The sequence below is a fragment of the Panicum virgatum genome, chromosome 3K, assembly GCF_016808335.1.
Source record: "Panicum virgatum strain AP13 chromosome 3K, P.virgatum_v5, whole genome shotgun sequence".
NCBI lineage: Eukaryota > Viridiplantae > Streptophyta > Magnoliopsida > Poales > Poaceae > Panicum > Panicum virgatum.
In genome coordinates, this window is record NC_053138.1 from 57,238,291 (window position 1) to 57,254,329 (window position 16,039).

A 16,039-nucleotide genomic window follows, 5' to 3' on the forward strand; every position below is an offset into this window, starting at 1 on the left:
CACAATGCACGAATTACATGGAGCTGCAATCCGCAGGCTGGAAGGAGAGCACGCCATTGCCGAGGTCGTAGAGCAGGTGCTTGTCCTGCTGCATGTAGTTGCCGATGATGGTCGTCTCGTTCAACGGCAGCGTCGCGCCCGGCCGCGCCGCGGCGTTGAACAGCACCATGCATTCCGTGGCCGCGTCCACGGACCCCCAGTAGTTCTCCGGCGGCACTACCACGTCGCCGCCGCCGCCGCCGAAGTGCAGCACCAGCGGCGGCACCACCCCACCGGCGTCTCCCCGCGCGACGCACAGGTCCAACCCTTCGATCCGCGGCCGCACGAGGCTGGCGCCCAGCTGGCGCACCAGCTCCGACCTCAGCGCCTGGTATGCTGCGTCGACGAGGCTCGTGAACGGGGAACCGGAGTCGATCACCACGCCGCCGGCCCACACCCCCGTCGCGACCTGCCGGAGGCCGAACGCCGCCGCGGCGACGGCGAGCCTGGCGCTGCCCACGGTCATCCCGACCAGGGGCAGGTAGTAGAACGAGCTGAAGGGGTACTCCTTGGGGTTCTCGGCGAACGGCACGGATGTCACCGGCGCGTCGCCGCCGTTCAGGCCGGCGGACGCGCCGACGAACAGGTGGCTCGGGTGGACGGCGGCGTCGCGCGAGTAGGGCGTGAGGCAGTAGGAGAACTTGGTGTCGCGGAGCTGGGAGACCAGCGAGAGCGCGCCGCGGCCGAGCCCGATGATACCGGACGCGCCGTCCAGGGAGCCCGGCGTGAGCCTCGACGCGGTGACGCACCCGAACGCGAGCCTCACCTTCTCCGACCGGAACGTGAACACCTCGGTGCCCAGGAGCCCCGCGATGTCGCCGGCGGCGTAGCGGACGACGACGGTGCACGCCCTGCCGCCGCCGCCGCGCGTGCCGCACCGGGTCTCGGGGCTGGCGACGGCGCACACGGCGCCGTCGCACGGCACGGCCTGGGCGGTGCGCGAGCGGGAGGAGTTGTAGTAGGGGAGGTCCTGGCCGAAGCAGCCGGGGCGGCAGGCGGCGCACTGCGTCCAGACGAGGTCGCTGCCAGTGTCGACGATGGCCTCGGAAAGCTGCGGCGGGTCGCCGATGAGGTACTCGGCGACGTACTGCGTCTCCGACCAGCGGACGGGCGCGGCCACCCCGCCGCCCATGGACGCCAGGCGGCGGCGGGTGCGCTCGATGGCGCGGCGCACGCGCTCCTCGCCGGTGCGGCAGTTCTTGGCGTCGATGTGGGTGAGCTCGAGGCGGAGGCCGGCCGCGGAGGCGGCGACGGCGACCCACCACAGGGAGGCGCAGAAGAACGCGAGACAGAGCAAAGGCTTCGCCATTCTTACCTCAAGTGAAAAATGCATCCAGTTCATAACATATGCAAAGGATGTCGGTGGGGAAAATGCAGATTTTCATATATATGCCACTGCAAATATGTGCAGTTTCGTTAAACTTGCGGCCAATTCTACCTATTCTACTCCCATGTTCTTTTTGCCATCACGATAAGTGACCGTGAGTTTATTGTGATTTTACCTACTTCCTTTGACTAGAAATTACTAGGCCTCAAGATTTCCGAGAAAGACCATGCTACCCCTTTAGGAATTTGGATAGTGATCTTGCGGGATTATGTGGACTTGTGGAGGGATCGTATTCCTTCCTCGTCCGACCAAGAGAAATTGATAAGTTCAGAACTTTGAATTATGGTCAGGCCCCCAATCCTTGCTTAGCGGGCTGAGTATCTCCAAAAGACTAGCCAAATTTTGGTTACTCAACACAAAAAATAGTTATATAATAGACTAGCTATCCAACTCGTCAAGCTATCCGGCTCTCTAAATTAGCTCACTCGCTAGCCAAACTTAGCTAGCCAGTCCAGCTAACCAAATTGGCTGTTGGAGTGTCGCTGTTGGGGTTTGAAATATAGGAAATGGAGAGTCTGTTAGAGTGAGATGCTAAATACGGAGTGGAATCTTTATGGAGAGGCAAATAGAGAGTCAAATAAAAAGTTGAAAATAAAGAGTCTCTTGGAGATGCTCTTAGGACATTCCCAACTCTCTATATAGAATAGTTTTCATATTATTAATTATACAGTTACATATAATTTTTAGCTTATATGGCACTATAAAGAGAGAGAGAGAGAGAGAGAGAGAGAGAGAGAGAGAGAGAGAGAGAGAGAGAGAGAGAGAGAGAAGAAGAAGAAGAAGAAGAAGAAGAAGAAGAAGAAGAAATTGGGTCATCTAGTTTCGACATGAAAATCTATGGGTTAGACACTATCAAGTTGTCCATTGGAAAATGATGGTGTCTTATGATAGATGTAGAATAAATATATGACAGGTGGAGAACAGAGAGTAAGTGTAATATAGATCCACATTTAGACATCATGATTTGTAGTGTGTACAACTTGATGTCATTTACGTCATTATTGATGTTTATGTAAGTTATCTTTGTGGCAACTGGCAATTGTTGACATGCCTAAGATGAACATGTCTATTCCTCTCATCACAAATATAAGTTTATTACTTTATTCAAAGGAGTTCTATATATGTGCTGCTAAAGCTTTTAAGATGCCTAGCTCGCTTCGAAACAAAATAAGCTTTCCACGGCTATGAGTGGCTTGATGATTCACCTCCGTAAAATAGCTCTTGATCACTACGTAATAATATGATTGATGTCAGATCAACCTATAGGAAAATCGAAAAGGCTTTATCAGAAGAGCCTTTGGGATAATAAACGGAACCATCTCTAGATGTGAAATGTTAAATGTAGTTGCATTGTTGCTCTTTACCCATCACGAGTTGCTCATACCATCACCAATTCGCTCATGCATGTGATCATTCTTTGTGACGATCATGACCACTTCAGAAAGCCTTTTTCACTAAGCTCCCAATTCCAATGAATAGGTACACATTAGATTATTCTTAATAAGAAAATCAAATGTGCAACCACTTAAACTAGTTATCCTTAAAATGCACCTATGATGTTTGTAGTATTCAGCATAGGGGAGTTGTAACAATTATTAGATGATGTACATGCATAGGCTATTTTTTTTCCTAGCAACTATCAATCTGATTGGAATTTTGAGAATCTTGATCAAGTCTTATAAACGCAACAAAATATTAAACTTTATACATTTGCATCTCACGTGTAGTGCACCTTGAGCTATGTGTTGAGTGTACTTTCTACCTTTTATATATATGTGTACGAAATCTAATACCAAAAGAGAATCAAGGGCCAATCCACTTTGGAGCTAGGGGGCTCATGCCCCCTTCCCTCCACCCTAGGAGCGCTGCCTCGCCGCCCGACGCTGCCCACTTGGCCAGCGTGCTGCCTCGCGCATGCCGCCCCGCCACCCGCCGGCCGCTCCGCCTGGTGCATCGCCTTGCCGCCTTCCGTTGGCTCGGCTCGGCCTGGCGCCCTAGCCCTGGCAGGAAGTTGCGGTCGGCGAGACGGTGGCGAAGCGGAGGTGCGGAGGGAGGCGGCACGAGGTGTCGCCGTGGGGTGAGGGCGGATGTGAGATGCTGAGTGAACCAAAGTCGAATGAAAATTCGGGTCTGTTGAGTCTGGCGGATTCAAACGTTTTGGACCGTTGATCGCGTTGAAGCCTTCCTGGAAGACATCTGAGCCTTTGATTTTGATGGCGTTGGAATTCTGGGTGGATAATTTGGGGTGTACCTGGGAAAACTCATCTCTGTGGGGGGCAAAATCGTGGGTGGTCCTAGCTAAATTCAATTTGGGGTAGATTCTCTTGCGGATAACGGGGGAGGAGGAAAAAAGCGAGGGAGCCAGCTTCACGGACGGCCGGACGGGAGAGGCGCCATGGCGATGAGAGCAGCTACGGCGGCGGCGACAGGCTTCTTTTCTTCGCCCTCCTCCGTCTCCCCGAGGCGTTTCTCGTCCTCCTCGCCGCCGGCGTCGCTCTCCGCCGGGCGCTGCATCCGTCGCCATCGTCTCCGCGCCTTCCCGAGTACCGCTACCCCCTCCGTTTCTTTCTTTCTTTTTATCGGCATCTCGATTTCTCAATGAACAGATAGTAATGTCCTCTCACCCCCATTTTCCTGGGATTTATTGCAGGTTCGGAATTGCCTCTGGAGGAACTCAACCCATCCGTTGATCTACTGGTACGCAGCTTCGCTTTGTCACCTTGCCCCCCTCTCTGCCATTTATTCCTCTCTGTAACTAGTTGAAATATTCGTCCATTTACATGGTTTCTTGGCTGCAACCTGATGCAGAGAAAAACTGCCGAGGCCGTCGGTGATTTCAGGAAAACTCCAATCTATATCGTTGGTATGCTTCTTCACCTCCCTCTTGTTGGGATTAAAAAGGCATTTATGGTTTTCCACCATCGACAACCAAGCCAAATGTTGGGGACAGCAATCAAATTGAGACCGTATTTTTTTTCCTACGAAAATTTGGTAACACAATGAAACCTAAATTCGAAGTTTAGCAATCCAAATGTGACCAAACTGCCCATGGGAATGTTTCTGTCTCTCATAAAACCTGGCTTGGTTGCGAGTCAATCAACATTATTATGTTTGTTTTTGTTGCTAAATTTTTGGCATATACCAGGTTTTGTCATGATAAAATATTTTGGGGAATAGCCTTGTCATTGTATAATGGGGATTGGGGAGTAAGTATTTACATGTTGCGCAGATACAAAGTGCCAGACTGCCAGGCCAGTCTGCATCTAAACAGGACAAGAGAAAACAACTATCTGATGATATTGTCGAGTTCTTGAATCTCTGAAGTTTCATCAGCAAACAAAATCTGCAGTAATTGATCACCACCATGGAATAGGGACTTTGTTGCTGCTGCCTGGCTAAGCAATTCTAGTCCCACCCAGCCTTCAATTTTCTGGCAAACTACTTGAGAGAAAAAAGCAGATTACTATGTGGTCAAGGGCTATTTCATCCTTGTTCGTACATCATACGGAGCTTCGTGATAGGATTGACAGCACATTAGCTTGTTCGTTGTGTGGACTTTGTATTGCCATAGGAGCCACGGACAAAACTCGCTTTCATTTCCAACCTATGGCTTCCAGTTCCAAATCATCATCCAATCTTTTTTTTTTCTTTTTCTTTCCTCTTTCTCGGGGTAGACGAACCAAATAATTGTGCCTTATAAGCTGATTTGCCAAGTAGTTTCCATGAGGAGATGAACACCAGGCTATCTTCTGCCCTTGATACGATAGAGTTATGCCTTGGATATGGGACCAAACCAAAGTTTAGCAAACTGCAACAATTTGTTGTCGAGATGACATGTTCTGAAGGCCTTTCTTTTGGTTCCTGCTCTGAAGAGCGGCTGCAACCTTCTATTTTTCCTCTAGGCCAAGCTATAAACTGCCAGTGCAGTTTCTTTCCGAGAAGTACCATATCTAGCTTGCTGTTCTGAAGCTGCTGCAATCTTCGTGCTCATGCTAGAATCTTACCTGCTCACCTAGCATGACAGCTGCCCCAGCTCTGATGATTCCTTGTCACCTTTATCACATACAGTGTTTATTCATATCCATATTTTTTTTCCTCTTCTGAGTTTACTAGAACCATAAACATCACTCATGTCAAATATTGGATTGGTTCATTTGGGGGCAAAAGCCAAACTGGCCTGCCCAGGCCAACAAGACGCGGACACTGACTGATTATTCTTCACGCATAGGCACTGATTGCACAGCCAAGCGCAACATTGGCAAGCTCCTTGCCAATTCTATAATATACCGCTACCTCTGCAGCGAGGAACTGCTCGTTGATGTTCTTGGTGGCAAGGACGCCCTTAGAGCCCTCAAGGAATCAGATGAGAAGGGCTATCTTGAAGTTGAGGTGCTTTCCTTCTTTCTTCTTTTCTTTCCATAATTATTGACTAGTTTTGTTGGTCCAAATATTGCTGCTCCTAAATTGCATGGCTTCAATTTCTCATTCTTCTGTCTTGGTACTAGACCGAAGGGTTAAAGCAGCTCACATCCATGGGCAGCCTTGTGCTTTGCTGTGGGGATGGTGCTGTCATGAACTCGACTAATCTGTATGTACACATGTGTCTCCCATAGTCTGTTCTGTTTCTTGTGCATGTTCAGTCTATCGATGCTGGTGTTTATACCTAATGAACCTCCAGGGGCTTACTGAGGCATGGTGTCTCCATTTGGATTGACGTTCCTCTCGAGATGGCAGCGAACGATATGCTGAAGAGCACAGGAACACAAGCTACTACAGATCCAGACTCTTTTTCACAGGTTACCCCTGCTCCCGATAGGCAGTTGTGTCATGCTCTCTATGGACATAATAACTGACTGAAAGTCAAATATTATCCTAGTAATTAGTATTTTTCCTGTGTGAAAGATGCTTCCACATGCTCTCGTTAGTTATTAGCATGTTTATCTCTAACTTGGCTTCATTATTATCAACACGTGTAGGCGATGAGCAAGCTCCGTCAGCAGTATGATGATCTGAAAGAACGCTATGGAATTTCTGATATTACTGTTTCAGTACAAAGTAAAGATAAATCCTCAAATTGCCTTCCTACCTTTTGATTTTTGAGTAAAAATTAATGATAGATCAATCTTTACAATTAGGCGAACTTTTACTGACATGCCTCAACACCTTTCAGAAGTGGCTTCTCAGCTGGGCTACAGCAGTGTTGACTCTGTGACCCTTGAGGACATGGTTCTTGAAGTAAGTCAGCAATGCTAGCATCCATGACACAGGCAGAGTTGCATGTGTCTTTATTTTGGGAAATTAGGCACATCACTTAATAACTTAACCCGAATACAACTGAAATTAACATCGTCTACATTTTCTTACCAGATTGTGAAGCAAATTGAGAGACTGATCCGAACAAAAGCGATGATGGAAGCTGCAGGGAAGCCCTTCTAGACTATAGGCGTGACATTCCGCTCCGGCATTTACATATTATCTCCAGTTGCCAGAGCAGGCATTTGGCTCTTCCAGGGAGCTGATTACAGTTAACCAACGAATCAAGCACAAGCATTTTCAAATCCGAGGAGCAGAATCACACTCTTGTGCTCGAATATGCTTATTTCGTATTGTAAAATCGCATGTCATTTGATAGCACATTGTGTAGATCTGCCATGGTGCAGCAACTTTCAGATTGTATCTACTGTCAATGGAAATGACAAATCTGCTTGTACACGGTCCAAAGGCCGAAATCTGGAGAATTTCGACACGGGAAAATTTTGAGAATCCCTTTGCTATGAACATGCTGCCCTGTTAAGCAGAGGCTTTTGCAGGAACTTGAGGTTTTTTCCTTGAGCGATTTCATGAGGAAATATTCATGTTATTTTGTCAAATCATTTTTTTTCAGAGATACTAATGAGACAGAAAAACTCTCGTCGCCTTTTCGGCGGCTGAAACTGAAAGGCAAAGCCGTTCACGCAGTAGCACGCGCTGACGAGGCGAGGTCCTGCGTGGCGGGTCCCACGTGCAGCCTCACGGGCCGCGTCACGCCCCGGGGCGGCGGGGCTCTTTTACCAGTCGACGAAGCGAGGGAGCAGGCGAGACGAGATCCATTCCCTCCGCCGCGGCGCCTCAGCTGAGAACCCTCCAACCCTAGCCAGCGAGCGCGAGCAGCCCAGCCATGGCGCGGTCCCTCGCGCTCGTCGCCCTCCTCCTCCTCGGCCTCGCCGCCGCCGCCGCCTCGGCGGCCGACGCGCCCTTCGTCGTCGCGCACAAGAAGGTGTCGCTCTCCCGCCCCAAGCCCGGCGTCGAGCGCGTCGCCGTCTCCCTCGACCTCTACAACCAGGGATCCGCGTGAGTACCAGCCGCTCCCTCTCACCCCGCACCACCGATCTGGTTTGTTGCTTGTGGTAGTAATTTCGCTTGCTCCCGGGATCTGATCTGACTCGGGTGTGCCTTCCTTTTCTGGGAGGTTTGAACGCGCCTTGGTGTGCTTGGATCTGCGTCGTGGGGTGAGGGGTGAGAGAGTCATGCGAGGTTTCCTTCTTAAACCTCAGCGGGCGGATTAGTTTACCTTTTGTAGTGTACGTCTGCTAAATCTAATTTGTAGATTTTCTTAATTGTGCAAGGACTACAAAATCTGATGAAATTCCAACCACTGCTTGCTCTACTGATCTTGGATCCCCCAATTATCCCAAACCCTTGCTGGAAAAGGAAGCAAACCAGCATCTCGTTTGTTATGTTGCTGATGTTCTTAATTGTGTTCTAGATCAAGAGCTTGTTATTCACAATTGCGGCCTAATCAATGATTCTCCTGCATATGTTGTGGATGTTTGTAATTATCTAGCTAAACAGCTGGTAAGGTCAACATTTCACTCACTGCATGAAGGATTGTGCTGGCATGCATGTAGGTAGGTCCGTCGCTAATGGAAAATGCTTATAGGGTTCATATGGTACGTTACATCATCCATTTGGTCAATTGCTATTCCTCTATGGGTCAGTCACGCAGATGGTTAACGGTATCATAGTTTGTTTTGCATGAACATAGCTTAATAATTTCCTTTATGTAGAAGTAATGCACTGTATGTTTCCCTAAAGGAATTGATCCGTGCTGCGAAAAGGAAATTGGTTCCTTACTGCCTTTGCAGCTGAAGCATGCCCAAATTGTGTTCCTTCACTTACCACAAAGATACACTTGTTATGATATATCAGTCATATATTTATAGCTTATCTGTCTAGATTGACAAGACAAGCACGTTATGACTGGTTGACTATGTTAGACATTACATAACCTGATAAAATGACCTAGAGTTTCTTACAGCATGTCTATGTGCTACTGCTTTCTCTTGTACCACAGTTCCAGTAATACTTTTGATGTGCTTAAGTTTGAATTTGGGCATTAACATGTTACTACTACACCTTGGCTCTATCACTATCAGAGTAAGGTTTGGATAATTCTACAACTGCATTGCACCCTTTGATTTCCAAAAATCCATTTCTTTGGAATTTAACAGGCTGTAGTGCTTTGCTTGCAAATCTGATATTAATATTTCCATGCTATAGCTGAACTTGTTAAAAGTAAATAATTGGAGATCTTTTTCAGGAAAATGTAGAAATTTATAAATAAAATTAGATAGGGAGTTTGAGTTGCTGTTTTCTATTTGGCTACGCTGCTTAGTAGTAACATGTTTCATGTGTTACAAATTACAAGATTGGCTGCTTTGACTTTAAGAATGTAAAAATGACACGTAGGTTTTGGGTTTGCTTTGCTGTTTCACTTGCTTGATCATTGTACCACTTTGGGTATATTGTTCTTCATCCCTGGATAGTACAACGCATTGTTTTCAGCTATGTAGCACGGATACGGATACGCGGATACGGCAATTTTCTAAAAAACCCGATACGCGGATACGTTTTACTTTTTTAAAAATAAATAAATAAAGAACAATACATATCAAACAGCACGTTCGGCTGGGCTGGAAAGCAGCAAGTTGGGCTGTTTTTGGGCTGGAAAGCAGCCAGCACATATCAAATAACTCACCCTTAAGGCTGTCCGCACTCCGGTCACTCTCTCTCTCTCCTCCCTCCCTCCCTCCTCTCTCTCTCCCATGCACGTCGCCCCTCCCCTGCTCCGCAGTCCGCCCCCTCCCACTCGCTCCGCCCCCTCCTCCTTCCTCCTACTTGCTCCGCCCCCTCCCCCTGGAGCTCCAGATCCAGCGCGAGCGGCTGCGGCGGCGGCCGGATCCGCCGCAACGGGCCCCACGGCGGCAGAGGCCCTTGCGGGCGCGGGCGCCGCCGCCCCTATCTCTCTCCCCTCGAGCTCCTCCGCCGGCGCCGGCCGCTGTACACCACCTCGCCCCCACACCGGCAGCCTCCTCCTCCCCTCTCTCTCCCCTCGAGCTCCTCCTCTCCGAATACCATGGCCGGCCCGCGCGCTGCAGCTAGCTCCCCCATCTCTTGCGCCGGCGGCGCTTCTCCTCGAGCTCGGTGGCGGCGGGGACGCGGCGGAGGGATCCGGGACGCGGGCGGGCGAGATGGTGGCGGCGAGCGGCACGACGCAGCGGCTGGCCTCGACCTTGGAGCGCGGCGCGAAGGCCGGCGCGGCGGCGAGCTGCAGCTCCATTGGATCCCCGTCGAGCTCGGTCTGGACGGCGGCCCCCTCCCTCCTCCTCTCCTGTCCCACCGCCCCGGCCATCCCCGACGCCGTGTCCCACGTGCAGATACGTATCCGGCGCACGTATCGATTTATTCGCGATTTTCTTTTTTTCCGATACTCCGTGGATACGTATCTGGGGCGTATCGGATACGTATCGGATACGCGATACGCTGCTAAACTGCCGTGTCCGTGTAACGTAGGTTTTCAGTGTCTGTTCTTAATCCCTGGTACTATTTTAGCATGTCATGTAACTAAGATTTTTTTTTTCTGTTTCATACCATGGCAAGTTAATTCATATATTTTCACAGCACCTGCATGAACTTACTGTAAAACTTATTGCAGGACTGCCTATGATGTGACCATTAATGATGACTCTTGGCCAACAGAAGCATTTGAGCTTGTCACTGGAGAGAAATCGAAGACATTGGAAAGACTTGACCCGTCAGTGCAGTTTGTAATGCATCTCTTTGCTATAGGTGTGTCTGTAGTACAGAAAATGATTTCATTACTTTTACTCTTGCAGCGGTGCCACTGCTTCACACACATTTGTCCTGGAAACCAAAACACAAGGCAGGTTCCAGGGATCACCAGCTGTTATTACATACCGTGTTCCCACCAAGACCGCTCTTCAGGTTTTGTCTTTTACCTCTACTGTTCCCACATTTCTTAAGATATGCATCTTGTATTATTCTTTATTTTATACATTGCAATTGCTCGTCCGATGCTATTTTGCTAAATCAGTGTTTTCTACATGTTGAAGGAGGCCTACTCAACCCCCATCTTCCCACTCGATATTCTCGCTGAGAGACCTCCAGTGAAGAAGTTTGAATGGGTAAGTAATCATTCCGCTGCATTAAACATTCTAGTTTATCTTTCTTTCTGATACTGATATTTGGATGCTATTTCTGGTGCTTACCCCCACGTGTGGAAAATCCGGATTTCTCTCCTCCTATGTTCAGGCTAAGGTAATTTCTTTCTTTCCTTAAGTTTCAGTCAATTTTCCTTGTCCATCTAAATAAGCTGCTCAAAAACATTTCTAGCATTCGTTTGATGGTAACAATTTGTTATCCATGTGCAGAGGCTTGTGGCGAAATATGGGTCACTGGTTTCTGTTGTCTCGTTCGTTGGTGTGTTTATCTACCTGGTGGCGAGCCCGTCGAAGAGCAGCTCAAAAGCAAGCAAGAAGAGACGTTGATCTACTCGTAGGTCGTCGTTGCCAGTGTTGCTGGCTGTTTTGCGTGGAGGAACTCTTGATCGGTTGAGCTGAACGAAAGCTTTGAAGTTTAGATTTACTCACCCCCACTATGAGTTGTAACGAAATGCACTTCGGTTAGCAAAGTGGACCTGTAATTTTGGTTGGGTACTTGGTTTTTACTTTCAGTTTCATTGTCAGTGACTTGACACAGAGGACCTGTAATTAGGAAAGTTGATTTTGCTTGAAAGAACATTTTGATATGGTTGCCGTGCCCGTGTGTTAATTTGATAGCAAAGCGGTTCTTGGGCAGAAGCTTGGCTGACGAAGGCCATGTGGAGTTGCAAGTGAGCGTAATCCGGACCTCCATTTATCACATTGTACTGTCACGGGCAGGATTGCTTCATGGTAACCTGGAGATTAGAATATCGAGTGCCGGTGGTCATAGCTCCGCCCAATTGATGCCTCGATTACAACATGTACTGCATCGCAATTCGGAAGCAACATCACCTGCTTGGGAATATAATTAAAAAGAGTAAATAAGACGAGATGTTTGGGAGAAATAAGTAATTTTCGTAAGAATAGGAAAAGGGAAAAAAATAAGTGTATTAAGGAAAATGAAAAAAAAACAAGTAGAGACGAGCCAGCTCCACCTGGGCCACCATTTAAGCTTTTCTCATTTCTGGGCCCACATATAGAGACCAATACATTCAGCCTGCACTCTACTAACTCACTGCAGGCGGCCCAATACACCTCGACTGTACTCACTCACTGCAGGCGGCCCATCAGGACCAGCCCACTCCTCACTCCCCAAGCCTCTTTGTCTCTCGGACAGACTGATCCCACCACTACCACAGCCGGATCCGACGGTCCAAATCCGCCCCGAGGGCCCGAACCTCCCAATCCAACCGTCCGCCCTAGGGTAAATTGCTCCAAACCCGCCGCGACACACTATATAACTCTCCGTCTTCGCCCTCCTCCAACCCTAGCCGCACAGCGCCCATTCCCGCATACCCCTCCCGCCGCCGCCGCCGCCGCGCCGCCGCCGGAGAAGATGGGTCGCGTCATCCGCGCGCAGCGTAAGGGTGCGGGGTCCGTGTTCAAGTCCCACACCCACCACCGCAAGGGCCCCGCCCGGTTCCGCTCCCTCGACTTCGGCGAGCGCAACGGGTACCTCAAGGGCGTCGTCACCGACGTCATCCACGACCCGGGCCGCGGCGCGCCGCTCGCCAAGGTCACCTTCCGCCACCCGTTCAGGTACAAGCACCAGAAGGAGCTCTTCGTCGCCGCCGAGGGCATGTACACGGGCCAGTTCGTCTACTGCGGCCGCCGCGCCACGCTCTCCATCGGCAACGTGCTGCCGCTGCGCGGGATCCCCGAGGGAGCCGTCGTCTGCAACGTGGAGCACCACGTCGGCGACCGCGGCGTCTTCGCCAGGGCCTCCGGGGACTACGCCATCGTCATCAGCCACAACCCGGACAATGGAACCTCCAGGTCAATCCCATCATATTCTGTCTCCATTTTGTTTCGTATCATGAGATCTGCTGTGCTCCTGTTAGCAGTTGGTTCACTAGATCTGATCCGGTGTGCTGTCATAACTTTTTAAGTTAGTATGCATTTGATCGATGGTAATCGAGATGAATACATGTGGATGGCTATTTAGAATAGACATGGTCTTCAATTTAATTCGGCATATGAGATAGTTTCAAGAATACATCCATTTCATGGTGGTTCTAGCAGTTTTAACTTCAGTATTTTGTAACTCCGTCGTTGCATACTGAGAATTTTGGTATCTTTTTAGCCTAGCATGTTGATTCTGTATATCTGATGAGTCTATAATCGGTGTGGTCTGTGAGTTTGATTATTCATGTGTATGCAACGATGTCATAATACTTAAATACTTGCTATTCATCATAATGTAATGTTGATATAACATGCTGAAGATGATTTCAATCACTATGTTTGTATATCTAAGCATCTTGAAGATGTCACTGATTGTCCGTGTTATGTCAGTGTTATGTCCGTTCATGTACCTCGTGTGTTCCTGTTTTATGCAGACATAATCATTCAGTCTTCCTGGATGTAGTGACTCATCATGTTTTGTTCTTGCAGGATCAAGCTCCCCTCTGGTGCCAAGAAGATTGTCCCCAGCAGCTGCCGTGCCATGATCGGTCAGGTTGCTGGTGGAGGCAGGACTGAGAAGCCCATGCTGAAGGCTGGTAACGCCTACCACAAGTACCGCGTGAAGAGGAACTGCTGGCCTAAGGTGCGTGGTGTGGCCATGAACCCTGTGGAGCATCCCCACGGAGGAGGTAACCACCAGCACATTGGTCACGCCTCCACAGTCCGCCGTGATGCTCCCCCCGGCCAGAAGGTCGGTCTCATCGCTGCCAGGAGGACTGGACGTCTCAGGGGCCAGGCTGCTGCCACCGCCGCCAAGTCCGACAAGGCCACGTAGAGTTATCATCGTTTATCTATATCTGCTGCCTCTAGATGATTAAAGGACGTGTTCCAGTATGGATGTGTTATTGCCTGGTACTCTGGTGAACCATTGTGTCAGTTTTCATGGTTGCTGTCTGAATTTTGTGTTATGCCTAAAGAAGTTTTTGCTCGGATATTTTGTGCTAAATGTTATGGGTTTGCTAGGCATGGTACTTCAGATACAATACCTGTTCTGATCCTTGCTTATGTTGCTGTTATATTTTGGTTTATCGAGAGTTTAGAATTGATGAACGCGCTTTGTATTGCGGAGCCGTATCAGTTTGATATAGGCCATTGTGCTAGTGTTGCAGAAGATCCAATATTAACTCATTGAACGAGCCGAACTGTCGTACCACATAGCTGATAGCTGTAAGCTCAAGACAGGTGAATAGATTTCATCCACTGGCGTTCCATTTCAGTTTTCAGAGCAATCAGAGCAACAGGATGCCCCGTCTGCTTGAAGTTGTTGCTGGCTGCAGCTCATATAATCATTGTGCCGCTAATCTTCAGTTCTTCAATGTCCGGCAACTTAAAAAACAGAGTCTCTATTCCATAGGTAACATTTCAAGTAGCACTTATCCTCAGGGCTGGTGTGGAATTGATGAAACAGGTTCTCAGCTCCATGGGGATTAAGGCAGCCGTATTTGGAAGGAATTTGGTGAAACTGGCTTGCGTGCTGAAGTTTCGGCAGCTATCGGGTCTCTGCATATATACTGTATTTTGCTTCTGAAATACTTTCTGCGAGGTCCTCGTGTTCATGCAGAATTGTGAATGATACAGTTCATGTTACCATTCCTGCTGAGTGCTGACCCGAAAATTCAGAGGCAGTTTCTACCCGGAGTTTGCGCATAACAGCTTGCCAACGCGAAGCAAAATCCAGGCAAGAGGAATGGATACTGATACTAGATGCCCAATGTATTGTAGATGTGATGAAGATGGTGGGCACTTGCTTCTAAATGCAAATATGTGCGGACACGGCCAGTATTGATGGAGCTGGTAGTAAAGTAGCAACGAATTCTTTTATCAGGCCTCAATCCTCTAGATGATGGGGACAATTTTCAGACATGGAAACTCTAAGGGGTCGTTTGGCATAGCTGTGTGAAGTGCTTCGTGGACAGCTTCAGCCGAAGCTGTGCCCAACACTTTTTTTGGCCACAGCTTCATGCAAAAAGCTAACGTTGAAGCAACCTCCAAAATCCACTGGGAAGGTGAAGTCTGGAATTCTAGCTTCGACATAGTTCTCCAGCGTAACTTCCTCCACTAATATAACAAAGTAATGATTATTAGGCTGTGTTTAGGAAACTTTGCAAGTTTTTTTAAAAGAGAATCTTTCTATTCAGTAGTATTAAATAAAATATATTTATAAAATTTTTACACGGATAAGTTATAAATCGCGAGACGAATCTAATGAGCCTAATTAATCCATGATTAGCGCATAATTAGCGGATGGTTACTGTAGCATGTATCCAAACATTTGATGTGACGTTTTTGGCCAAAAAAATTTTGGATCCTAAACACAGCCTTAGTTAACCAATATTTCTATTTATTTTATTTTATTTTACATGAACTACAATTGTAAACTGAGTGCAAAGATATAATTTAGATGAACAAACAAGTCAAATAGCTAGGGGTATATAGGTCATTTGACATTTCCAATTCATTCAAGAAAAATAGGAATAAGCTTTTGCCAAACATTTTTCAAAACAGCTTCAGCTTCATCAAAGAAGCTGCTTCACCAACAAAGCTGCTTCAGAAGCTACTTTAGAAAAAGTTGAAGCTATGTCAAACGAGCCCTAAGTTGCCAATGGGTACTCACTACCCTTACCCAAATCCATACCCACTGTATTTGGGTAGGGTATGAGTTATCCATATCAATTTAGATATGGGTAGGGTATATATGAATAATACCCGTTTTACTCACGTACCCATTAGTTAGTTTTTTTCTATTCTCTTATGTTCGGTAGCTCTTCTCTAGATGTGGGGCCCATGAGTATGTGTAGCTACACTACTTTGCACAGAGTAGCTGTCGATTATATTAAGTCAACTCCAATAAATTTCAGTCAATTCTGATAAAATTTTATAGTGTGAACATGAGCTTTTATTTCTAGAGTCCGGCTCTTGACATGGGGCCCATGTGTAGGTCTAGCCACACTGCTCTGCACAGAATAACTACCGCTCATACCGAGTCATCTCCAACAAATTTCAGTCAATTTTGATAAAATTTTATAGTGTGAACATGAGCTTTTATTTCCAGGGTCCGGCTCTTGACGTGGGACCCACGTGTAGGTCTAGCCACACTGCTCTGCAC

At 48.0% G+C, this 16,039-nt stretch overlaps 4 protein-coding genes across 4 annotated transcripts; 3 read left to right on the forward strand and 1 right to left on the reverse strand.

Moving 5' to 3' along the window:
* Nucleotides 1-13: 13 nt before the first annotated feature.
* Nucleotides 14-1,348, reverse strand: LOC120701563 (aspartic proteinase nepenthesin-1-like). Its single transcript, XM_039985562.1, has one exon. The coding sequence runs from the start codon at nt 1,346-1,348 to the stop codon at nt 14-16; it is 1,335 nt and encodes a 444-aa protein (XP_039841496.1).
* A 2,401-nt stretch (nt 1,349-3,749) lies between these two features.
* Nucleotides 3,750-7,239, forward strand: LOC120699834 (probable inactive shikimate kinase like 1, chloroplastic). Its single transcript, XM_039983920.1, has 9 exons — nt 3,750-3,969; nt 4,077-4,123; nt 4,235-4,289; nt 5,655-5,815; nt 5,932-6,014; nt 6,105-6,222; nt 6,403-6,481; nt 6,597-6,661; nt 6,794-7,239. The coding sequence occupies exons 1-9, from the start codon at nt 3,822-3,824 to the stop codon at nt 6,860-6,862; spliced, it is 825 nt and encodes a 274-aa protein (XP_039839854.1). The 5' UTR covers nt 3,750-3,821; the 3' UTR covers nt 6,863-7,239.
* Nucleotides 7,240-7,473: 234 nt separating this feature from the next.
* On the forward strand, nt 7,474-11,513 carry LOC120699835 (translocon-associated protein subunit beta-like). The gene is made up of 6 exons (XM_039983921.1): nt 7,474-7,756; nt 10,401-10,499; nt 10,582-10,690; nt 10,819-10,890; nt 11,018-11,023; nt 11,137-11,513. The coding sequence occupies exons 1-6, from the start codon at nt 7,584-7,586 to the stop codon at nt 11,251-11,253; spliced, it is 576 nt and encodes a 191-aa protein (XP_039839855.1). The 5' UTR covers nt 7,474-7,583; the 3' UTR covers nt 11,254-11,513.
* A 696-nt stretch (nt 11,514-12,209) lies between these two features.
* On the forward strand, nt 12,210-13,949 carry LOC120699836 (60S ribosomal protein L8). Its single transcript, XM_039983923.1, has 2 exons — nt 12,210-12,744; nt 13,363-13,949. The coding sequence occupies exons 1-2, from the start codon at nt 12,305-12,307 to the stop codon at nt 13,706-13,708; spliced, it is 786 nt and encodes a 261-aa protein (XP_039839857.1). The 5' UTR covers nt 12,210-12,304; the 3' UTR covers nt 13,709-13,949.
* Nucleotides 13,950-16,039: the final 2,090 nt, after the last annotated feature.

Excerpts from the sequence above, each read along its gene's own strand:
- LOC120701563 (XM_039985562.1), bottom strand. The coding sequence starts at position 1,348 with ATGGCGAAGCCTTTGCTCTGTCTCGCGTTCTTCTGCGCCTCCCTGTGG.
- LOC120699834 (XM_039983920.1), top strand. The coding sequence starts at position 3,822 with ATGGCGATGAGAGCAGCTACGGCGGCGGCGACAGGCTTCTTTTCTTCG. Across the intron at positions 3,970-4,076 it reads TCGTCTCCGCGCCTTCCCGA|GTTCGGAATTGCCTCTGGAG; the intron begins GTACCGCTACCC and ends GATTTATTGCAG. Across the intron at positions 4,124-4,234 it reads ACCCATCCGTTGATCTACTG|AGAAAAACTGCCGAGGCCGT; the intron begins GTACGCAGCTTC and ends AACCTGATGCAG.
- LOC120699835 (XM_039983921.1), top strand. The coding sequence starts at position 7,584 with ATGGCGCGGTCCCTCGCGCTCGTCGCCCTCCTCCTCCTCGGCCTCGCC. Across the intron at positions 7,757-10,400 it reads CTCTACAACCAGGGATCCGC|GACTGCCTATGATGTGACCA; the intron begins GTGAGTACCAGC and ends AACTTATTGCAG. Across the intron at positions 10,500-10,581 it reads ACATTGGAAAGACTTGACCC|CGGTGCCACTGCTTCACACA; the intron begins GTCAGTGCAGTT and ends TTACTCTTGCAG.
- LOC120699836 (XM_039983923.1), top strand. The coding sequence starts at position 12,305 with ATGGGTCGCGTCATCCGCGCGCAGCGTAAGGGTGCGGGGTCCGTGTTC. Across the intron at positions 12,745-13,362 it reads CCGGACAATGGAACCTCCAG|GATCAAGCTCCCCTCTGGTG; the intron begins GTCAATCCCATC and ends TTGTTCTTGCAG.